The sequence below is a fragment of the Candoia aspera genome, chromosome 3, assembly GCF_035149785.1.
Source record: "Candoia aspera isolate rCanAsp1 chromosome 3, rCanAsp1.hap2, whole genome shotgun sequence".
Lineage (NCBI taxonomy): Eukaryota > Metazoa > Chordata > Lepidosauria > Squamata > Boidae > Candoia > Candoia aspera.
Window position 1 is genome coordinate 106196143 of NC_086155.1, and position 19966 is coordinate 106216108.

A 19966-nucleotide genomic window follows, 5' to 3' on the forward strand; every position below is an offset into this window, starting at 1 on the left:
TGAATTATTCCTGTGAAGTGTTAACACAAATCATTCCAAGTTACATCAAACAGTTTCACATCAGTAGCACAATCAATGGCCTTAGGGCCATGCCATCATTTATATAACATTTAACATGAGAGAAGGTGGGAGATATTAATAAATGGAGTGTAATCATGTTAACTGTGTTAATTATATTTGATTCATCTAAGTCACATTTAAATTATATCCAATCAAATTAAGCTATTGTCTTAGCCATGCTCACTTCTTCACCATGTACCTAGTTAGTTTTGGGGAAACAATGGCCATGTCAGCATTCAGCCCATCCCAGATTTTGCACATCCAGCTTATGCATGTCTGGTCTTTTGAATCAGATGAAGAAGGTTTAGCAGTGACCATAGTCAGAGGGCTGAACACTGAGCTGGAGAAGAACTATTATTAAGCTAGGATCAGGTTTATTGAAGCTGTTGCATTAGCAATTTATAGGCATCTAAGTTTAAATATTTTCTGGATGCCTCTCTCTTACTAAAAAGTACTGGTGATTTGATCCTGATAATATTTGTTGTAATGCTGTTCTTCTTGAGTAGGATTCCAATATGAGCAAGCACCCAATTTTGTTGGCCTGACCTTAAGTTGTTGAAGTGCAGTTGTTGAAGACTTGGTGGTGACTGGGGACTCCGGGGCCAAGAGTTGAATGTCTTAGGAGTTTCTTCTGGTATCCTGTATCTTTCTGCTCTCAATTCTTTCTGGATTCTATGGAGTGGTCTTCTTCTGCTTATTGAGGATTGCTACAGGAGGTAGGGGCCCTTAATAATAAATCAACTTAAGATTTTTAACTGAGACAATACTGCAGATAATCCTCGTTTAGCAACCACAATTGGGACCTACAACTTGATCGTTAAGTGTAGCAGTCGCTAAGTGAAACCACAACTGTGCTTATGATACTTCAGCTTTCATTCACTTTACAGACTGTTGAGGTTTTCCTACTAACGATTAAGACTGCTATTGTACCTAATCATTTTGGCCGGGTGAAGAGGTTGTATTTGATTGTCTCCTTTCACGTGCTTCATGCAAATTGCCTGGGGGGAGGAAACCTGCCTGGACTTGTTCTTACTTCCTTTTTTTTTTTTTCTCTGCCGGCAATGTAGCCAAGCAAGGCTTGCTCCAAAGGGGAGCTAAGTCCTTTAAATATGTTTTGCTTTTGTTTTGCTTTCTGTAAATAAATTATTTTTATAGAACTGCTTGGTGTGTGACTTTTTTGACCTCTCCTGAGCTAAAGGCTTTCCCAGCATCTGCCAACACAGACTTGCAAAGGTCATAAATGTGAGGATTGATCATAAAGTTACTTTTTCATCACTGTCATAACTGCAAATGGTCACTAAATGAGGCAGTTGCTAAACAAGGACTACTTGCACTGCATTAAAGTATATTTGCCGTTTACGCAGTTTAAAGAGGTTGATGTGATGGACTACAGTAATGCAGCTGGTTCTCAGTAAAGAGGGAGCACATTCCAAGGAGGGGAGTGAGATAAGAAAAAAAACAGTCTGGAGCTAGAGCATGAGAAGATAAAGAGGTTCAGAGTAGCCGCGGCCTAGAGCCTCCCAGGTTATTTCCCTTTAGGTTAGGTAGAGTAGCTTTTGTCTGGCAAGATTCTGTCTATACGGTATGAGCAATTAAAGTACTGAAGTTTGGCTGGATTGATTCCTTGTCGTTCTTGGGCTGGGCCTGATAGTTGCTTTGAAAATGTCTGAATATGCAGTTTACACAATCATAACTTTCTTGGTGTCGTCCATAAATTTGGTCATACTGCTATCAGAGTATTTATGAACTGTTTAAAAATATTAAAACTCGTGCAAGCTCCTTGGGGAAAGCCACATTTGCCCCCTACACTTTAAACTGTGGTCTTTGCTTCCTGCTTTTTTTCCAGCAAAGAATCCATAGAAAGTATATAAAAGCTCCATAAAAATATCTGTCCTATCTCCTATGATTGCTAAGTTTAGTCAAGAGCGTAGAAAGTTCAACTATAGCATGTCTACATAATCTTGTCTTTTGAAATACTTAGCAGTGTCCAAGAGCGTAAAAAGGCTAGTAAAATAGGTTTTTCCGTTGCATCAACCACGCCAATTACTCTTACTGTTATACAGTATGTGTTTTCTCATTTATTTATAAGAACCGTTTCCATGAATTTGCATGGAATGGACATTAAGCTAACTTACTTATATTCCTGAACCCATCTTAGATTTCATTTTTAGACATCAGAGTTGTATTAACTACTTCTCAGAGTTCTGTTATGGTGGCTAATATTGAAAAGAAGTACCGTTTTTTATTGGAATATCGTAAATGGCACTGTGACTGGGGCTTTCTGTTGGTTCTCAAGATGTGATGAAAACTCAGTGCAAAACTCCATTTCATTTTTTTTTCACCTTTATTATCTAGTTTTGATTTCCAAGTCATATTCCTCAGCAAAGCAAAGCTCTCCCAACTTCTTCTCCCCATTTCAAAATAATGGAATAAAGTTGCTTGCAATTCTGAACTGCAAAGTGATTGAACATTTTTCTGTATTCCTGAATATTGAGTCTTTCCTTCCTCAATATGTGTATACTCTATTAGGTTGGGTGCATTGTTCTATTTCCAATCCCTACTTATTTTCTAATTTATAATTAAGTAAATTGTAAATTCTGATGGCAGTTTTCCCTCTATGAGTCAGGCTGGCAGCTGACTTTTTTTTTTTACTGGTAATCCTTTCACTTTCCATCTTCCTTGACTCCCACCAGGGCCATCTACTCTGCGTAGCCAGGTCCCACAACCCATAGATCTCCAGCAGCCATTATTGCCATTCTTCTATTTCCTCTTCTCAGTTCTCTTTCCCCAGAAGTCCTCTAATAATTTAACACTCCACCTCCAATGCCCTTCCCCTCTCCAGATGTGTTGGATCCACAGAGTGCTAATGTAATATTGTCCTTCTCCAACTCTCTTTCTTTTCTCCAACGCTTAGACTTCTTCAACTCCTTCCACTCATTAACAATTTTTATACAATCTAAACTTGGGTCACCTGGAATACTTGTGCACTCAATTCCTTACAGGTTATTTGGCCGGCACAGAAGGCTCCCCAGTTCTTGCTGGCTTTCCTCCAGAGTTCACCTTAAAAGCAGATCTGTGAATTGGCCACCCCTTTAAAGTACTTCTCTCTAAGCATAAAGCACATCAGAAATATTTCTGTGCATATTGGATGCAGTTGGTTGTGGCGGATATTATTCCATATTCAAAACTTCTCTCTCTCATGCTGACCAGAATAATTTGTGTGGAATTCTTCCCTTTTGATCTCCAGCTGACATATTTTGCACTCCTGCCTATTTGGAAGGATTTTACTGCATATGTAAACAGGAACAGGAGTGGAAAATCAAGGGTAGCTGAAACACATCCAGCAAAGATGAGGTCCGTTTGAAGAGTGTTGTGTTTTTAGAACCAGGAGTCTGTTTCACCATCTTTGATTTAAGAATACAGTACATGCCTCCCTTGTTCCAGCATGTAGTTTGCTATCAAATTATAAAGATATGAGGTTAAAATCCAATTCCACGCTTGTTTTTTCTTAACAGAGAGTAAAATGTAATTATTCCTGTCAGGAGTAATACTGTTTGTGAAAGTCTGTTTAGCTTTGAACTTATTTTTAAAGATACGTACTGAGAAGTTAGAAATTATTTATCAAAGAATATTCTGTTAGGATGGGATGACATTGAAGCCAGTTTAGTGGCCTGCTAGAATGAGCAGAGTTTAACACAGCTGAGAAGCTGCACACAGAAAAAGAACATTATCTTAAATAGCTTCAATGAGAATGTCAGAGAAATGCAGGTTATTGATCTTACACACTCGGCCCTCCTAAGCATAAAGAATCACATGCTTAGACATACAGTAGTAGGTTTAAAGATAAGTAAAAAGAGTCTTACTGACTTTATTCTTCGTTGTTACATCCATCTTTGGTGGAAAATGAAGTTCCTTGTTTCTTCTGTTCTTTACCTATACTTGGTGATCTCTTAGCCCTACAGCTGGTAAGAGCTGTATGTAGAAAGGGGAATTCCAGGCACACTGCATAGCACCCAGAAATGGAGGAGAGCAGCACACAGCCATGTGCTTCTCTCCTGGTGAAGAAGGAGGAAGAGAGAGAGGAAGTGGGAGTGGCAACAAACAGCTTCCTCAGAAGCATGGAGAGTTTGCACCCTAGAGCAACCATCCATATGCTAATGAGGCATGCTGGATTTGCCAGGACTTCCAACAGACATCACAACCCTGACCATTTAATCTTGGATTGATCATACATGTTCACACTCTGCTTATAGACCAGCTTTCTATAAACATAAGGAAAAGACTGACCAATACTGATGATCAAGTGTAAAAAAATGTTGTCTCTACATGTTCAATAATATGCTTTCTTTTCTTTTTTTTTGTTTCATATACACACACACACACAGTATACACACGTATACATACACACACACACAAATAAAATGTTAGTGATTTTTTTAAAATCACTTTGAGGAAGAATTTGTGTGATGTGCAAAGATTTTGGAAAGCAAGTTACATGAGGAAAGGCTGAAAGAATTATGCATTTTTACTCTGTAGTGGGAAGGAAAATAAGGTGATCTAATTACAGTATATAACATAATTTCAATAATACCAGAAAAATGGGAACTAAAGATATCTAACAAGCCTCATTACCCAAGTATAGCCCCCGAATTTGGGGGGAAAGGCCACAATAGAAAAACTGATGTTACAAAACAACACAACTGGAAGCTTGAAATATAGGATGCACCCTAATCGGAAAGCCACATCAGTTTCTTGAGAATGATTGTGCTCCCATATATTGCAGCTTCTCTTTTGGATTTTTAGGGGTCTGTAATGAAAGACGGTTGATTATTCCTCTCTGATGCCTGATTTTATCCAGCAGTATATGTTGCAGGTAACTCCCCATCAGATGAATCTGAAGAGCGTGAGCGAGATCCCAGGGTCCTCACTTTTCCAGAGTACATTGCCAGTTTGTCGGAATCAGGGACCAAACGCATGGCAGCCGGAGTGCGCATGGAGTGCCAAAGCAGGGGCCGCTGCCCCTCATCCTGTCCTTTGTGTCACGTGACCTCTAGCCCAGATGCTGTGGCTGAACCCATCCTCCTGGAGGTCACAAAAGCAGCACCCATCTATGAGTTAGTCATCAACAATCAGACTCAGAAGGTGAGTGGTTTAACAGTGATGAAAGGAAGCATTCTAGCCCCAATGGGGTCTCAGATAAGAAGAGAGTGTTTTAAGGGCTCACAAAATAAATTTTCCATGATGTTTTCTGAGACTCACACTTTTTTGAAATTAATTAGATGTTTTCGAGGGGAGAAAGGAGAGGTCGAAGGAAAAGCAGCACAATGACATTTCCAGGCTTCTTTTTAAAAGCATAATGACTCAAAACAGCATGAAATGTGAGATATTTAGGATTCGGCATAGGGATATTTATTAATGCTCCTCAGTGAATTTCTCCCTGTATTTTGGAGTTCCCATAATCTGATCTTGTTTGCAGAAGTAATCTGCAAATTAATTCGTATTCTTCCATATTTTAATTCTGAGGTTTGTTCAGCTCACTGAACATATGCAGATTTGCTAAACATGGTACAAAGAAAATGGAAACAGGAACATCTGCTTGCACAGATTCTCTGCCTAAGTAGAAAATACCGTTGTTTAGAATATGTATATGCATAGAAATGTACAAATTGCTTTAAGATAGGTCCAGAATCCTCAAAACTGTGTGCAGCAGCCCAGAGTACTATCCAAAGTACTTGATATAATGAATTCTGCATTGAAGTCTTCAGGAGTAGGAAGATATCACCTGATCCACAATAAGAAGCCAGCAAGTGAAACCATGTCCATCACACCAAGGTTCTTTGCCAAGTCTGCTAAGCCCCCAAATCTTCCTTTCTCTTCCTTCTCATGCACTTTTTCTGCTGCCCAGTTTATACTAAAGAACTTATGTACTATATAGTACCATGGCTAAATCTCTATGTTACATTCTTATTCACCACAGCAGGACTATATAGGTCTAGTGTATAAAAGTAGTGTGGTGAATAAAGAACAAGACATTTCTTGTTTATCTCTTAGCTCAGCCATGAACTAATTATGTAATAATAAGTGTATTATGGAGACTATAAGCAAATATAGCAGTCTCCCATACAATAACCATATGTCTGTTTGCTCAGATACAGAGGTTGACTCAGATCCTCTTCTCTTTATTGTTTCAGGTTTGTTTGTTTTTTTCCTGTATTTTAAGTTTTGTATTTGTGTCTTATTAATCCAGGACCATAAATACAATGAAATGAAATGAAAAATGAAAACTAATTATGTAGCCTTTGGTAAGCCACTCTAAGCTTCCCATTATATCAATAATACGGACAAAAATATTATTGGGATACCTTATAAAATTGTTGCAATATATTGCGGCAATATTGAAAATGAGGAAAAGTATTGTAAACACATTAAGTAGAAAGAGCTGCAGCCGAGAGCAGGTGCATGGGAAATGTGATGACTCAAGTTAGAGCAAGCTCAGTATCCCAGTGAGACTGGTCTACTGTGTAGTAATTTATTTCAATGCACATGAGTCAAATGCTGTAAACATTTTCAGTGCAAACAGAGGAATTAAGTTGGATGGGAAATTTCACAATGCCTTGGCCTTCCTTTGCTTTGCTATTTCTGCCCCTAGAATTGCCAGCATCCTTGCAATAGCTGGTGGTGTTTTCCCCCTCTTTCATTGTGCCAGAAGTCACATGGCCATCTATTAAGTGTGATTTCTTCATTCACTAAGCCAAGTGAGGGCCTCTGAACTCAGGCAAAGGGCATGGGGCTATGCATGCTGGCCTTGCCCTTCCAGGCCCTGACAATGCTGTGTTGAGCAGCAGGATCCAGCGGGGGAATTCTTGTGTTCCACACACACTGCGTGGGCCAAAACCAAGGAAACATTTGTGCAAAGGCCTTTATTCAAATTTAAATGACCATAATTAGAACTCTTCTCTAGACTCTGCAGCTCATTGTTTTTTGGCCTGATCACAGTATAAGCCTCAAATTGTGACTTCACTGTGAGTTAAATAGAAAAAAATAGTCCAAAGGAGCCTCAGGGAACACTGTCACTGCTGCTCAAACCAGAAGCCTTTCTTGTAAGAAGCATCCCCACCACCACAATGAAAGATAAATAGAAGAAGATCTTTGCTTTGCTGACTGTCATTCTACAGACATGGAAAATAAGTTTCAGTGCCGCTGTCGGTGAGGATCTTTTCACATGTTCCTCATTTCCTTCTGTGCTTTTCTTTCTCTCTTTCTAGCTGCTGCAAGAGGCCACCATGAGTTCCCTGTGGTGCTCAGGCAGTGGAGATGTCATTGAGGACTGGTGTCGGTGCGACTCAAGTGCATTTGGTGCAGACGGGCTTCCAGCCTGTGCACCCCTCCCACACCCTGTGTATGTGTACTACTTTAAACTTTGAGACTTATGATTGTGCAGAATGTTCTCTAGGGGAATGTGGCCATATTAAGCATTCTTCTTTGTAACAAAAGGTCTTTCAACATCAGAGATTAGGGGAAAATCATAACTGAATACTAAGGTTTTAGCCCATAAAACAGTGTCCCCTTCTCTTTGCCTATTTCAAGTACTGTTTTTTTTAATGGGGGGCTACAACTAGCCTATTGAGAGGGTATCCTGAAAACCTTAACAGATCGTTACCTCCTAGATGTAATTTGAAAGAGAATTCATCTGTGCCCTGGCCTCCATACCTGTATCTCCCAGAATAGAAAGTAGCTCATGAAGTTCCCCATATAGAATGTTCAGATAATCAAGGGCAGCCAGATGTTAAAACCTATCCATCTTCTATTTGATGACATGCCTGTGCTCTCGTAATAATTACGAACCATGTAAAGTGATCAGGGTATTTTTGCGGGAACCTAGCCTGTTCCTCCAGTGGTGTGCTGCTATTTGTTCCATCTAGGAATGGGCAGGAATTAAGTCTGCAATTAGTTCATTCTAATTACAAATTAGATTTTTAATCTCTGTTTTCTGAAAATGAACCGGTGTACAGAAGAATCAGTTAAGAAGGTAAAATAATTATCCATCCTGGATTCAACCAAAAGTCAATCAAATCCACATTCTGTTCCCACAGTGGCAACCAGTCATCAATAGGGAGCCCACAAGTAGGACATAATAGCAGGTCCTGCTCATGTTCTACAGAAACTGACCTACTGCCTCTGTCAGTGGAGGTAATATATTATCCCTCATGAACCTCTCTAATCCTCTCATAAAGCTATCTTGTGGAAGTGAAGTCCAAGATTAAATGTGAATGGAGTAAAGGAATGCCTACTTTTACTGTCCTAAAATAGTCTGGAATTTTCACATCATTTAGTTCATTGAATGATACCCAGGTTCTAATATTTTGAGAAAGATTAGAAAAAAATATCCTTATCACTTTCTCTACGTGGCTCATAATTGTTATGAGAGCACAAGCATGTCATCAAATAGAAGATGGATAGGTTTTAACATCCTGCTGCCCTTTATTATCCAAACATCCTATGTTTAATAATTAAATGTATTTATTCCACTTTTGTGAAATTTGATACATACTATTTTGGACATAGCAATGGACAGCCAAATTCATGGGTAACTTTTAAGATTTAATCAAGATATGGCAGTTTAAAAACCTAAAATCATTTGAAATTACTATCAACCAACAGAACAACAACAAGAAGAACAAAATTACGTTGCGGGGTGAAGGGAAGCCCAGGGAACTTTTTAAAGAATTCAGGGTGGTCCTATTTTCCTGGTTAACAGTAAAAGTCCCTCAACAGTGAATTGATTATTACAGAAGGGATGGTCCATTTTAACGAGAAAAATATTGGCATAATATGCTTGTATATAATCAGAATATGTCTGTGAAGACAGTCTATCCTCAAGAGTAATGGTGTCTAAAGTTCACTTACAAAAAATTCCAACAGAATCATGCTTTGTTAAAATTAAATCTTCTGTGGTACACTGTGCATGCACGATAAATCATTGAAAGTACTTCGTAAGTCACTCTTTGGATAGACAGAGATGTGATTAAGCAGAAGAAAGAAAAGGAGGAGGAAAAACTGTATTCCGTTTTTCTACAGGTTAGTGTGTGTGTGAAAGCCTTGTGTGGCGCAGAGTGGTAGGTGGCAGTATTGCGACCAAAAACTCTCCCAACGACCCAAGTTCGATCCCAGGGGAAGCTGGATTCTCGGGTAGCCGGCTCAGGCCGACTCAGCCTTCCATCCTTCTGAGGTCGGTAAAATGAGTACCCAGCTTGCTGGGGAAGGTGATGATTGGGGAAGGCAATGGCAAACCACCCCGCTCTATAGTCTGCCAAGAAAACATCGCGAAAGCGGCATCCCCCCAAAGGGTCAGACATGACTCAGTGCTTGCACAGAGGACCTTTCACCTTTTTTTCTTCTGTGTCTGTGTGTGTGTATGAGAGATGCGGAAGGATGGGCTAGAAGGGTGAGAAAGCTGGATAGAATGTACCAGTAATGCAATTTATTCTGTACTGAAATTAGCCTGTTTCTGTTTAGAAAAGCTGACATGTTCTGAGAATTGCATAAGAATAGCAAATTTCCCAAGCAGAAAAGATTGCCTTTGCTAAACTTCAAATAAATGGAGATTACATTAGCTGTTGCATCCATAATCCTCTGCATATTCAAATCCCCAAAAATAATAGATCAAAGAAAGAGACATACTGTATAAATGAAAGGGAAAAAAAAGAAGCATCAAGCATCTTCCAAAAACCATAATAATGACAATAAAATCCCAATACAAGAGATCTAATGGACTGTGAAGTCAGATTTTCTTGCATCCTGACACCTGCTGCCTGATAGTGAAAGTGTTTCAGAGCTGCCTGAAACTACTCCAGTTCCAGTGGATGGCTTTCTTGTTCCATGATAGACCGGAATGTTGAGTGGAGACAGGGTGGAAATGGCCAGGAAACAGATCCAGATCTGCTGCCTATAAGGAACCAAAATGGATGGTAGTCAGGATTTGAGCTGGTTATCCATGAGAGAACCTTTGGGAAGTATGAGTCTCAAAATCCTCTTACTTTGCTCTATATTTTATTTTCAGAAACCTTTTAGAGCTCCAATCAGGGACTTTGCTTATCTACAGAAGTACTTATATTTTAAAAATATTATTAAGTCTTAATATTCCACAATGCCCAAGAGAAATCTAAGAAAAATTGCCATTAAATACGTTGGTTCTTCATTTTCTGCAAAGGGCAGGGGCTTTATTCAGTCATCCAGAAAAGAAAAAAAATGCCTTTTGTGAAATTCTTATTACTAATTTCTCTGTATCCTATGATGGGATTCATGATGTAAATGGAAATATAAGCCCTGGCAAGTATAGAACAAATACAGAGTATCAAGAGGTAAAGGTAAAGGTTTCCCTTGACGTAAAGTCCAGTCGTGTCCGACTCTAGGGGGCGGTGCTCATCTCCGTTTCAAAGCCTTGGAGCCGGCGTTGTCCATAGGACACTTCCGGGTCATGTGGCCAGCATGACTCACGGAACGCCGTTACCTTCCCGCCGAAGCGGTACCAATTAATCTACTCACATTTGCATGTTTTCGAACTGCTTGGTGTGCAGGAGCTGGGACGAGCAACGGGAGCTCACCCCGCCGCGCGGTTTCGAACCGCCGACCTTCCGATCGACAGCTCAGCGGTTTAACCCGCAGCGCCACCACGTCCCTTACAGAGTATCAAAGGAATTGAAAATCTCCCCTAATACTGATCAGCTCTTAGTCCAATCTATTCAGCCCAGATGACAGAACAGTGAGAACCATTTTTTCTTAACTGTAATGCAATTTGCCACTTGCTGTGAATGACAAGTTTCAGTAAACACATAAATAAAATGTTTCCAAACACTGAAATAGCCGAGAAATGTGCGTGAAGATGCCCAAAAGCCAATATCCAAAGGAAGGGGTGGGGGGCGGGGAGAGCGAATTGGTGCCATTCAAAAGGAATATTCACAAACTGCTTAATTTAAAGGAATTAATTAATACTTTTGATTTCATACAGATGGCAGTTCTGACAAGAATTTCTTGGCTTGGGCTTAGAGAAGACATTGCGAAAGACTGCTTTGAATCCCTTTATTAATATCTTCTTTTACTTGATCTATTTGTTTAGCACTTGCAGGACATAATGCCGATGGGGTGGGGAATGTATTTTGTACATCGTGCTACGTGCAACACATTATGCAAAAAGTCCGCATTTTTTATGCTGACACGCGGGAAGATGTGATCGTCCGAGGTTGGTTAGCAAATCATAATGTTGTGGAAGGATTGTTGGAAATTGTTCTTCTTTGCAGGAAGGATAATTTCATAATGCATAATATGTATTATATTATATAATTATAGTAATTCCATCCCTTCTGTATTTATAGCCAATAAATAGTAGGTTCATAATTGTTTGGAGGGTAGTTAGTTGGAATATCTTAAGCTGATAACTGATAACTGATGTATTATCTGAATTTAAACTTTAACTATTAGTTTTCTTTCTATAGATCTTCTACCCAGACTGCTTTACTGTTATCAGAATTGTTCTCAAACGTCTGAGATTCCATTTTTTTTTTTTCCTTCCTCAGAGTCACTCTTTTATATTAAAGTTTTCTAAATTTTCTAAACTCCAGTGCTGGTTTTTGCCTGCTCATCTGAACATGGCAGCCGTTTGTGAATGGCCCCGCCCCCCAGCAGACAGCTTGTCTATATGTTATTTATGGTGCATCTGATTTCAGATTTCCCCTTAAATTAAAAACAAACGCAAAAACACCTTGTCATTATGATGCTTACTTACTGGCTAAAACCTCTTTCAGTTCAATAAGTAATTCAGTCATTTGGTACTAGTTTGATTTATTTTGCAGTTCATATCGTCTTTTTATTTTTCTGCTCTATGTTTTAAATTCTTTGCATGAAGGCTGAAATATTCACTTATAAGCAGCCATACTGTATGTTGGACCCCATTATCAAGGTAGTAATTTGGCAGAAGGAAGGCAGGAAGGCAGGCTATATAGCTTGATGCTTATATATGATCATCTATTCTGCTGTCGATCATCTGAAGTCTGCAATTATTTATTTATTTATCAAATTTGTCACCACCCATCTCCTCCCATCAGAGGGACTCTGGGTGGTTTATAATAAAAGTAGTCAATTAAAACAACAAGCGTAAAATATAAATACAATATATAAAAATATTATACACACACACACACACATACACTTCATATTTGCTTTGCAGCATGGGTGCACAGCTTGTGATCTTCCACAACTTGTGTGTTGCTGAATGATCTTTCCTGGCATCTCTTGCTGTAGACCAAGCTGTAAACCATAAAAGGGATGATTTTGCTGGGAATTCTGGTAGTGGTAATCCAAATTGGAAATTCTGACCAAGTTCAGAAGTACAGACATGCTATTGAAATAAAAAGCTGATTAGCAGTAGCTATTCACATAGCAATTATCAGGTGTAATGCCCATACATGCTTGCATGGGTGAGTTGAATAATTCTAACAGTAGTATCAGCATTTTAATTATGCCATTATGGATAGTTGCCAGAATTTTTCCAAGGGATGGAAGAGCTGCAGGATAGACTAGTACAACAGAGCACTCTGTTTTTCTTCTACAAATACCATTTGGTCGCATGTAGGAACATGGCACATGCTTTATTCAAACCCTGCTCTTATCTAACTCAGTCTTGTGACTTACAGCAGCTGTTGAGGATTCCATTATGAAGTCTGTATCAGGTGTGGCCATGGCTTCAACCTGGAACCTTCTGCATGAAAAGCAGGGGCTCTGCTATTGACTCTGCTCACAAAACACTGGTGAACATTCCCTAAAGAGTCACTGTGGAGTCTGTGAGGAATGTCTTTTGCAGAGGGAATGCCAGAGTCTGGAGCACACTTGACTTTCATAGGGTTGAATAATACCTTGACATTTTTTGAATCTTATACAGCAAAAATATTATTGGAATGCTGATTATATCCCAGACAGACTGCACATTTAAAACACTTGACACTGTTGGAGAACAGATCTAACATTTCTGGTAGATCTGGTGGTGACTATATGCTTGTGCAGTTAGCTCAGCCAAGTTAGACTGAGAAATCGATATCCTAGGGCTACTTCTTTTTCAATGGGTAAATCTGGGGTCAAGATAATACCTTTGTACTTGAGGCTAAAATCTTCAGGGTTTGAAATTCAAGGATGCTGTTCAAGTCCTTACGTGGTTTTTTATATCTGTCATGATCACGAGGAAGAAAAACAACTGGGTGCTTAATACAGATGACAAAAAGGTCCTGCTGGTCAGTCAGAATATGAATCAGGAAGCCACTAATTGTTTGGAGCACCATTTTAAGAGTGAAAAGCAGGTTATAAATTAATAAATGAATGAATGCCTGGTTTTCTTCAGTTACGTAATACCCTCATGTGCAGCCCAGCCTCAGACTTTGCACTTTAAGGGCTTAACCGCCCACCACCTTTGCCCTGGTTCTGAGAAGACCTTCTTCCTGTTTGTGGAGGATGCAGCCTTACAATGGAGCCTTTATCGTGGTGCCATCCTGCTGCTTAAGCAGGCTGAAGCCAGATCCGAGGGCACTTGCAGGAGACTTAATTTCTATGGGGAAATGGAACAATTCTGATTCACATGGAGAAGGAGACTGAGGGAAATTCATGATTTACAGAGCTTCAGTTGGCCTCTGCTGCCATTTCTGTTTTGGCTGCTGCAGAAAGCAGATCCTTGTCCTAAAAGCAAAATATTCTCTCCTCTCTTCTCCTGGCTCTTTTAGGAATAGCTTTATATCTATATCTATATTTATATCTATATCTATATCTATCAGAACAGAGAGAAAAGAAGAAAATATAGACAATAAAAAAGAACAAGATAAACACTGCAATTATAACAACATAAACTGTATATTTAGGGGCTTCTCATGCATTTATAGAGGTATATAGATGAACCTCTTCACCTGACCTCTGTTTTGTACTCGTGTCCCTGCAGGCTAAGGTTGTCCACAGTTCATGAGCCTAGCAGTTCCCTGGTGGTGCTGGAGTGGGAGCACTCAGAGCCACCAATCGGAGTGCAGATTGTTGATTACCTCATCCGCCAGGAGAAGATCACTGACCGCTTAGACCATTCAAAGGTGGAAACTGGTGAGTGCAGCTGATCCTGCTGATGATGATCAAAAGCCAGAAATACTCTAAGAGAAATTAGTTACTAAATTAAGATGATCTAGAACAGTTGCAGTTAAGACATTTGATTAAAATAAAAATCTGTCTAATTTGCATATTGGCCCTAAGCCACCCAGAGTCAATTGCTGAGATGAGCGGCTATAGAAATCAATCAATCAATCAAACAAACAAACAAACAAATAAATAAATAGGGAAATAAACTACTGACACATTCAAGCTCTTGCTTTTTCTTTTCCTTTTTTCCCCTTTCCCTTTCCCTTTCCTCCTCTCCTCTCCTCTCCTCAAATGTCCATCTGATTTTAAATCTTACTGCTTAACAGGGAGCTAAATACAAACTAAGGAAAATGCAGACTGTTTTCTCTTACCTGTATGTATAATTTCAATAACAAAGTATAAACATTACAATAAAGTTGTAATTATTCAGGAAGATAAGAAAATAAGGTACTATCAAAGAAAAGCCAACTAGAATAGCAGATGGTCAGAAAACACATCCTTAAACACTGTACTCCATACTATACATAATGATAATATCTTTTGCCCTATACTCACTAAAGTCACCTTCCTTCTGCTGTTCACATGAAGCACATGTCCAGATAAATGTGATGCTTCTCTATAGGCAAACATCGTAAGAATTTGAAGGCAAATTCAGGGGAATCCACAACAGTTTATAAAATTTTCTTGTGGTATAGCTCATTGGAATGCTGGTGATGAAATATTTTTCTGGCACCATTTTGTCTTCTCTGTGCTGCGCAGTGGACTAATCCAAACGAATACATTCTTTTACTTACTGATACCTAGGAAATAGTGAAGAAATTTTCAGCATATCCCAAAATTTCCACTTTGCATTCCATTCTGCAGATAATAATGCTTGAATCTGTTCTGATCTGAATGTAGCATAAATTATAGACTTAGATCTTGGTGTTTCTGGCTTGAAAGTTCAATTGGTACAAATTGCAAGTGCTAAGACTGCTGATAAAATCCCTATTTTTAAGATACCTAATATCAGTTAATGGGCCCCTGATTTGTGTTCATGTTCCAAGTGCTGATCTGAACTTTAAAATTCCAGATGTTTTGGAATCTGAATATTCTCAGGGTTGCCACTTCTCGCAAGAGAAATATTAGTGAGGGATAGGGTTGATTCCATGGCCCCTACTTTGTGGGGTGCCCCAGGGTTCTACCCTCTCCACTCCTTTTTAATATGTACATAAAGCTGCTGTGTGAGGTCATCTGTTGGCACAGGATGCAGTATCATCAGTACTCTGATGATACCCATTTGTACATCTCTGCCCTGGGTCAACCAGGTGATGCCATCAAGATTCTTTTCCAGTGCCAGGAGACTGGGGAGGTCTGGATGGTGAAGATGCTCATCCCTGTCAAGACTGAATGGCAATGGCTTTTAAAACCACCCCTTCCCCCGATTTGGGGATTTTCTATTTTTAACTCTGCCTGGGGTTGCACTTCCCATTCAGACTTGGTGCACAATCTGGGGGTTCTCCTGGACTCAAGGCTTCTGCTCAAAGAGCAGGTGGCAGCTGTGGCTAAGGAGGCTTTTGCACAGGTACACCTTGGGCATCAATTGCCCTGTAAGCAAAGTAGGCTTTGCTTACAGTGACTCATGCTCTAGTCACCTTCTCTTTGGATTATTGGAATGTGCTTTACATGGAGTTGCTCATGAAGAGCATTCAGAATCTACAGCTGGTCCAGAATGCAGCAGCACGGGCAGTTTTGGCATTTTTCATTATTCCCATATAACACCAGTGCTCTGCAAGCTGCACTGGTTTCCAGTGGACTTCCAGGTGCAATTCAAGCTGCAGTTTATCCCTTATAAAGCTATATACGGCATAGGGCCAGGCCATTTGCAGGACCACGTATCTCCCATTGTTTCTGCCCACCCCACCAGATCTAGCAGGGAAGGCATGCTCTAGGGCCCTTCCATCAAATAATGTCATCTTGTTGGCCCCAGGAGTCATGCCTTCTCTGTGACTGCATTTATCCTGTGGAACAGCATCCCTCCAGAAATCTAGATGACCTGGTAGCCTTTTGTAAGTCATTGAAGACCTGGCTGTTACCCCAGGCATTTGGGTCAGAGGATTAGGCAAGCTGTATTGGTTAAAGTTGTTTTTTAATATGTATGTTTGGAAAAAAATAAAACTTGGGATGATTGTTTTAACCTCAGACTTTATAGTTTTGGCTGTGGGATTGTTGCTGTTTTAATTTTGTATGCTGCCTCGAGTCACTGCTGTAATATGGGTGGCCATATAAATCATTCAAATAAATGAATAAATAAATAAATCTGAGTGAGGACCCTCAGGTTGTGGCACCCTTCTTTTAGAATTAGTTGCCTTATGAACTGTGAGAATGTGAGACTGGGCTGAAGTTGCCATAAGCTAAATCTAGAGGAGGCATGTACATGGAGAGGAGAAAAACCAAGAATCTTGTCAAAAGAGCCCTTTGGGAGGTAGATAAGAAAGAATGAAGGATCCAAGGAGAAGTGTCATCCTGAAGACCCATTCAATGGGGCAGAAAAAGTGAAACAGCTTAAATCATTAATAAGCACAGTGCCAATGTCAAACACTATTTGCCTATCAGCTCATGGTCACACTTGCTTTTCCCCCAAATCAGAGGAGTCTAGTAGCATCTTTTATGACTTACATATTTCATCAAAAGGCGTAAGCTTTCATAAGCTGTAGCTCATTTCTTCATATACTGACAAAGGCTTAAGTCTTTTAATATTAATTTTTAGTCGTAAAAAGTGCTATCAGAGTCCTCCTGGTTTTTGGCTACTGTAGATTAACATGGCTTCCCTTTCTCCACTTTCCTTTGTGTCCTTGCTCCTTTTCCTACCGGTTTTATCACATAATGGCTGGGTTGCCTGTTTCCCTAGAGATGGTGCTGAGTTTTGTGGATGACATAATCTCTGGAGCCAAATCACCCTGTGCGATGCCGGCCCAGGTGCCCGACAAGTTGTCTACAACCATTTCCTTGATCATTCGTTGTCTGGAATCTGACACTATGTACATGTGAGTTACAATGGCAATAGTAGACTTTTTGTACTCTTTGAACGAATAAAATAAGGACTTCCAGCACAGTTTATAAGCTGGGTAGGGGGAGAGACTCTTCATCAGCTTTGTTTTGAGCAGGAGCGTGGTATGAATCTTCACTTATTTTGTCAGTAGAGTGTTTTAAGATCTTAAGAATGAGCAATAGAAGCCCTTATAGATTTATCTAGCTTGCAGCTTTGCCATGAGGTTACACAGAGGCAGGCTGCTGCAGGGTTACTGTTTTTGCAGATTGTAAGAAATACATGGGAATCTGTGACTAAATATGACTATCACAAAGAACTAGAAAAACTGGAAACTAGCAACGAACAGTGAAATAATCCCAAATTAGTGTGGACGTGAATGGGAAGATTGTCTTTTGCTGGTGTCCCGTAGTGCCTACAGGCACAAAAATGTTTCCTTCCCACGAAATCTCTACTCACCCCACCATGCACATTTTTTTTTTCCTTTGGAAGTAGAAATGCAGCAATCTCAGCCTTGTAAAGGCAGACCAAGGGGTATTCTTTCCTACCAGACCTTTCAGTTCTGTATTTTTCCAGGCTGACATTGGTGTCCAAGCTACCAATCTGGCTTGGAAAATTTTGAAGAGGTAAGGGGAAAAAAAGGGGGGTGGGTGGGTGGGAATCAAAAAAGTCAAGATGTCAATCCAAGCCCCACCCCTTTTGTATGTGCATCAAGATCACCCTTCCATTCAAAGGGGCAGGGTTTTGATTACACTGTTGTGATTGCCATCTTGATTTTCTTTTCAACCCCCACCTCATGGACCCCACTGAGGAACAGTATCATTCATTCTCTCTATCAACAATATATAGTTTCAGGGATATATGTAGTTTGACAAATTTAAAAATAATGAAATTTTACCTAAAGAAGAGAGTCTTGGAACCTCCACTGCTTCCCTTCCATATGGTGACCATAAAGAGAACAGGGAACCTATATGAAGCTGGTCCATTTATGAGGCAGAATGAATCCTTTGCCTCAGGTAGTAGGTCTAAAAGGATGACTGTCTGGGGCTGAGCCTACTTTTGGCCCCCAACTGTATGAAAGAATACATAGGTACACATTTTCCCCACTTCTGAAGAATTACACAAGCTGGTCATACCATTAGACAATGTGGGACTGTTCCATAGGTAGCAGATTTTCAATATCGCATAAAGGTGACAGACTGTTAGCTATTACATTATTTTTTTAATGTTAATGCCAGAAAGTGGGGAGATGTGTGAATTTCTTCCTCAGAGATCAAAATCACTTGACTTGTTGAGGGCTACTGCACATCTTGATAGGTGGGAGGGTCAATAGCAGAATGTCAGACAACTTCAGACAGTAAAATGAATTACTCAGGAAGCCCAACTGCCAGATGAATCATTGAAAAGACTGTATTTTCCCACATGAACCCATCCCCTGCTGAAATAATTATCAAAGTACTGTTTCAGGTTCCCTTTGTTCAGAGGCTAGAGAGGTTATTGTTAATATTATTTCCTGTGCACTAGCAGAATGTTTTTATAGACATCTTTTTAAAATATGGATATCTTTCAGTTGTGAGGTTAGCATTGTCCTACTTCTGTTCTCCTGGGCCTTTGTCTGTGAATATTGATCAGTTTTAGCTTTGCAGATTTACATGCTTGAGTGTTGGGGTTACATTCAATTAATCCAGTGAAATCAGTGGACAAGGTTTGCATAATTAATTAAGTGCTATTTATGCAAAGCTTGAATATGGATCCAACCAATATTTTAAATTCTTTGCTATGACATTTCATTCTGTTTTCAGGTTAGTTCCTACCTGTTTTGAAGCCCAACAAGGTGGCAGAAAGGTGGGATAGGTCTTTTGAAATATAATATAATCAAATAGGTGTATTAATTCTAAAGGAATCTAGGTGATAATCCAGTTGGTTCTGTATAACATACATCTGGTTATATTATAGAGCCAGTTTGGTCTAGTAGTTAAGGCAACGGACAAGAAACCAAGAGACTGAGAGTTCTAGTCCCGCCTCAGGCATAAAAGCCGGCTGGGTGACCTTGGGCCAGTCACTCTCTCTCAGCCCAACTCACCTCACAGGGTTGCTGTTGTGGGGAAAATAGGAGGAGGAAGGAGTGTTAGGTATGTTCGCTGCCTTGAGTTACTTATAAAAATAATAAAGGTGGGATAGTAAATAAATAAATAAATAAATAAATTCTGTTCTATTTCCAGGTTCACACTTTGGGGTGTGGATAACACAGGGAGACGCTCAAGGTCAAGTGATGTGACAGTGAAGACTCCTTGTCCAGTTGTGGATGATGTCAAGGCCCAAGGTAACTATTTGAGTTTGTAAGCAAGGCAAAAGATTCCATCAATACACAAAAAAATAAAATAAAAAAGCTTTCACTTAGAAGAACAGTGGCTTATTTTAAATACATCATTTTTCAGGTGACAAGCTTATTCTTCCACTCATGAATATTAGAGATATATTTAATGTTATGTGATTATTTTAAAAAAAGTCTATACTTGTAAATGTTTGCTTTTCTGTATCTATGGTGAATTTGAAAATGTCACAATGCAGTAGAGCCAATTGCTTTTACATACATGACAAAATTATGAAAGCAAACATTGAATTCTTTGAATAGGAAGAAATGTTCATTCCTTTGGGAGAAAAATTTTAAAAAGTGAAGGGCTCAATGCTTCTGTATTGTTTATGCAGAAACAACCC

At 39.5% G+C, this 19966-nt stretch overlaps 1 protein-coding gene across 1 annotated transcript in view; it reads left to right on the forward strand.

The window, feature by feature from the left end:
* The window catches only part of ASTN1 (astrotactin 1), a 252732-nt gene that overhangs the window by 226085 nt on the left and 6681 nt on the right, over positions 1 to 19966 (forward strand). Inside the window, exons 17-21 of the mRNA XM_063299889.1 lie at positions 4934 to 5202; positions 7326 to 7459; positions 14036 to 14187; positions 17111 to 17246; positions 19471 to 19571. Coding sequence (XP_063155959.1) covers positions 4934 to 5202; positions 7326 to 7459; positions 14036 to 14187; positions 17111 to 17246; positions 19471 to 19571 — 792 coding nt within the window. The remainder of the gene's footprint in view (positions 1 to 4933; positions 5203 to 7325; positions 7460 to 14035; positions 14188 to 17110; positions 17247 to 19470; positions 19572 to 19966) is intronic.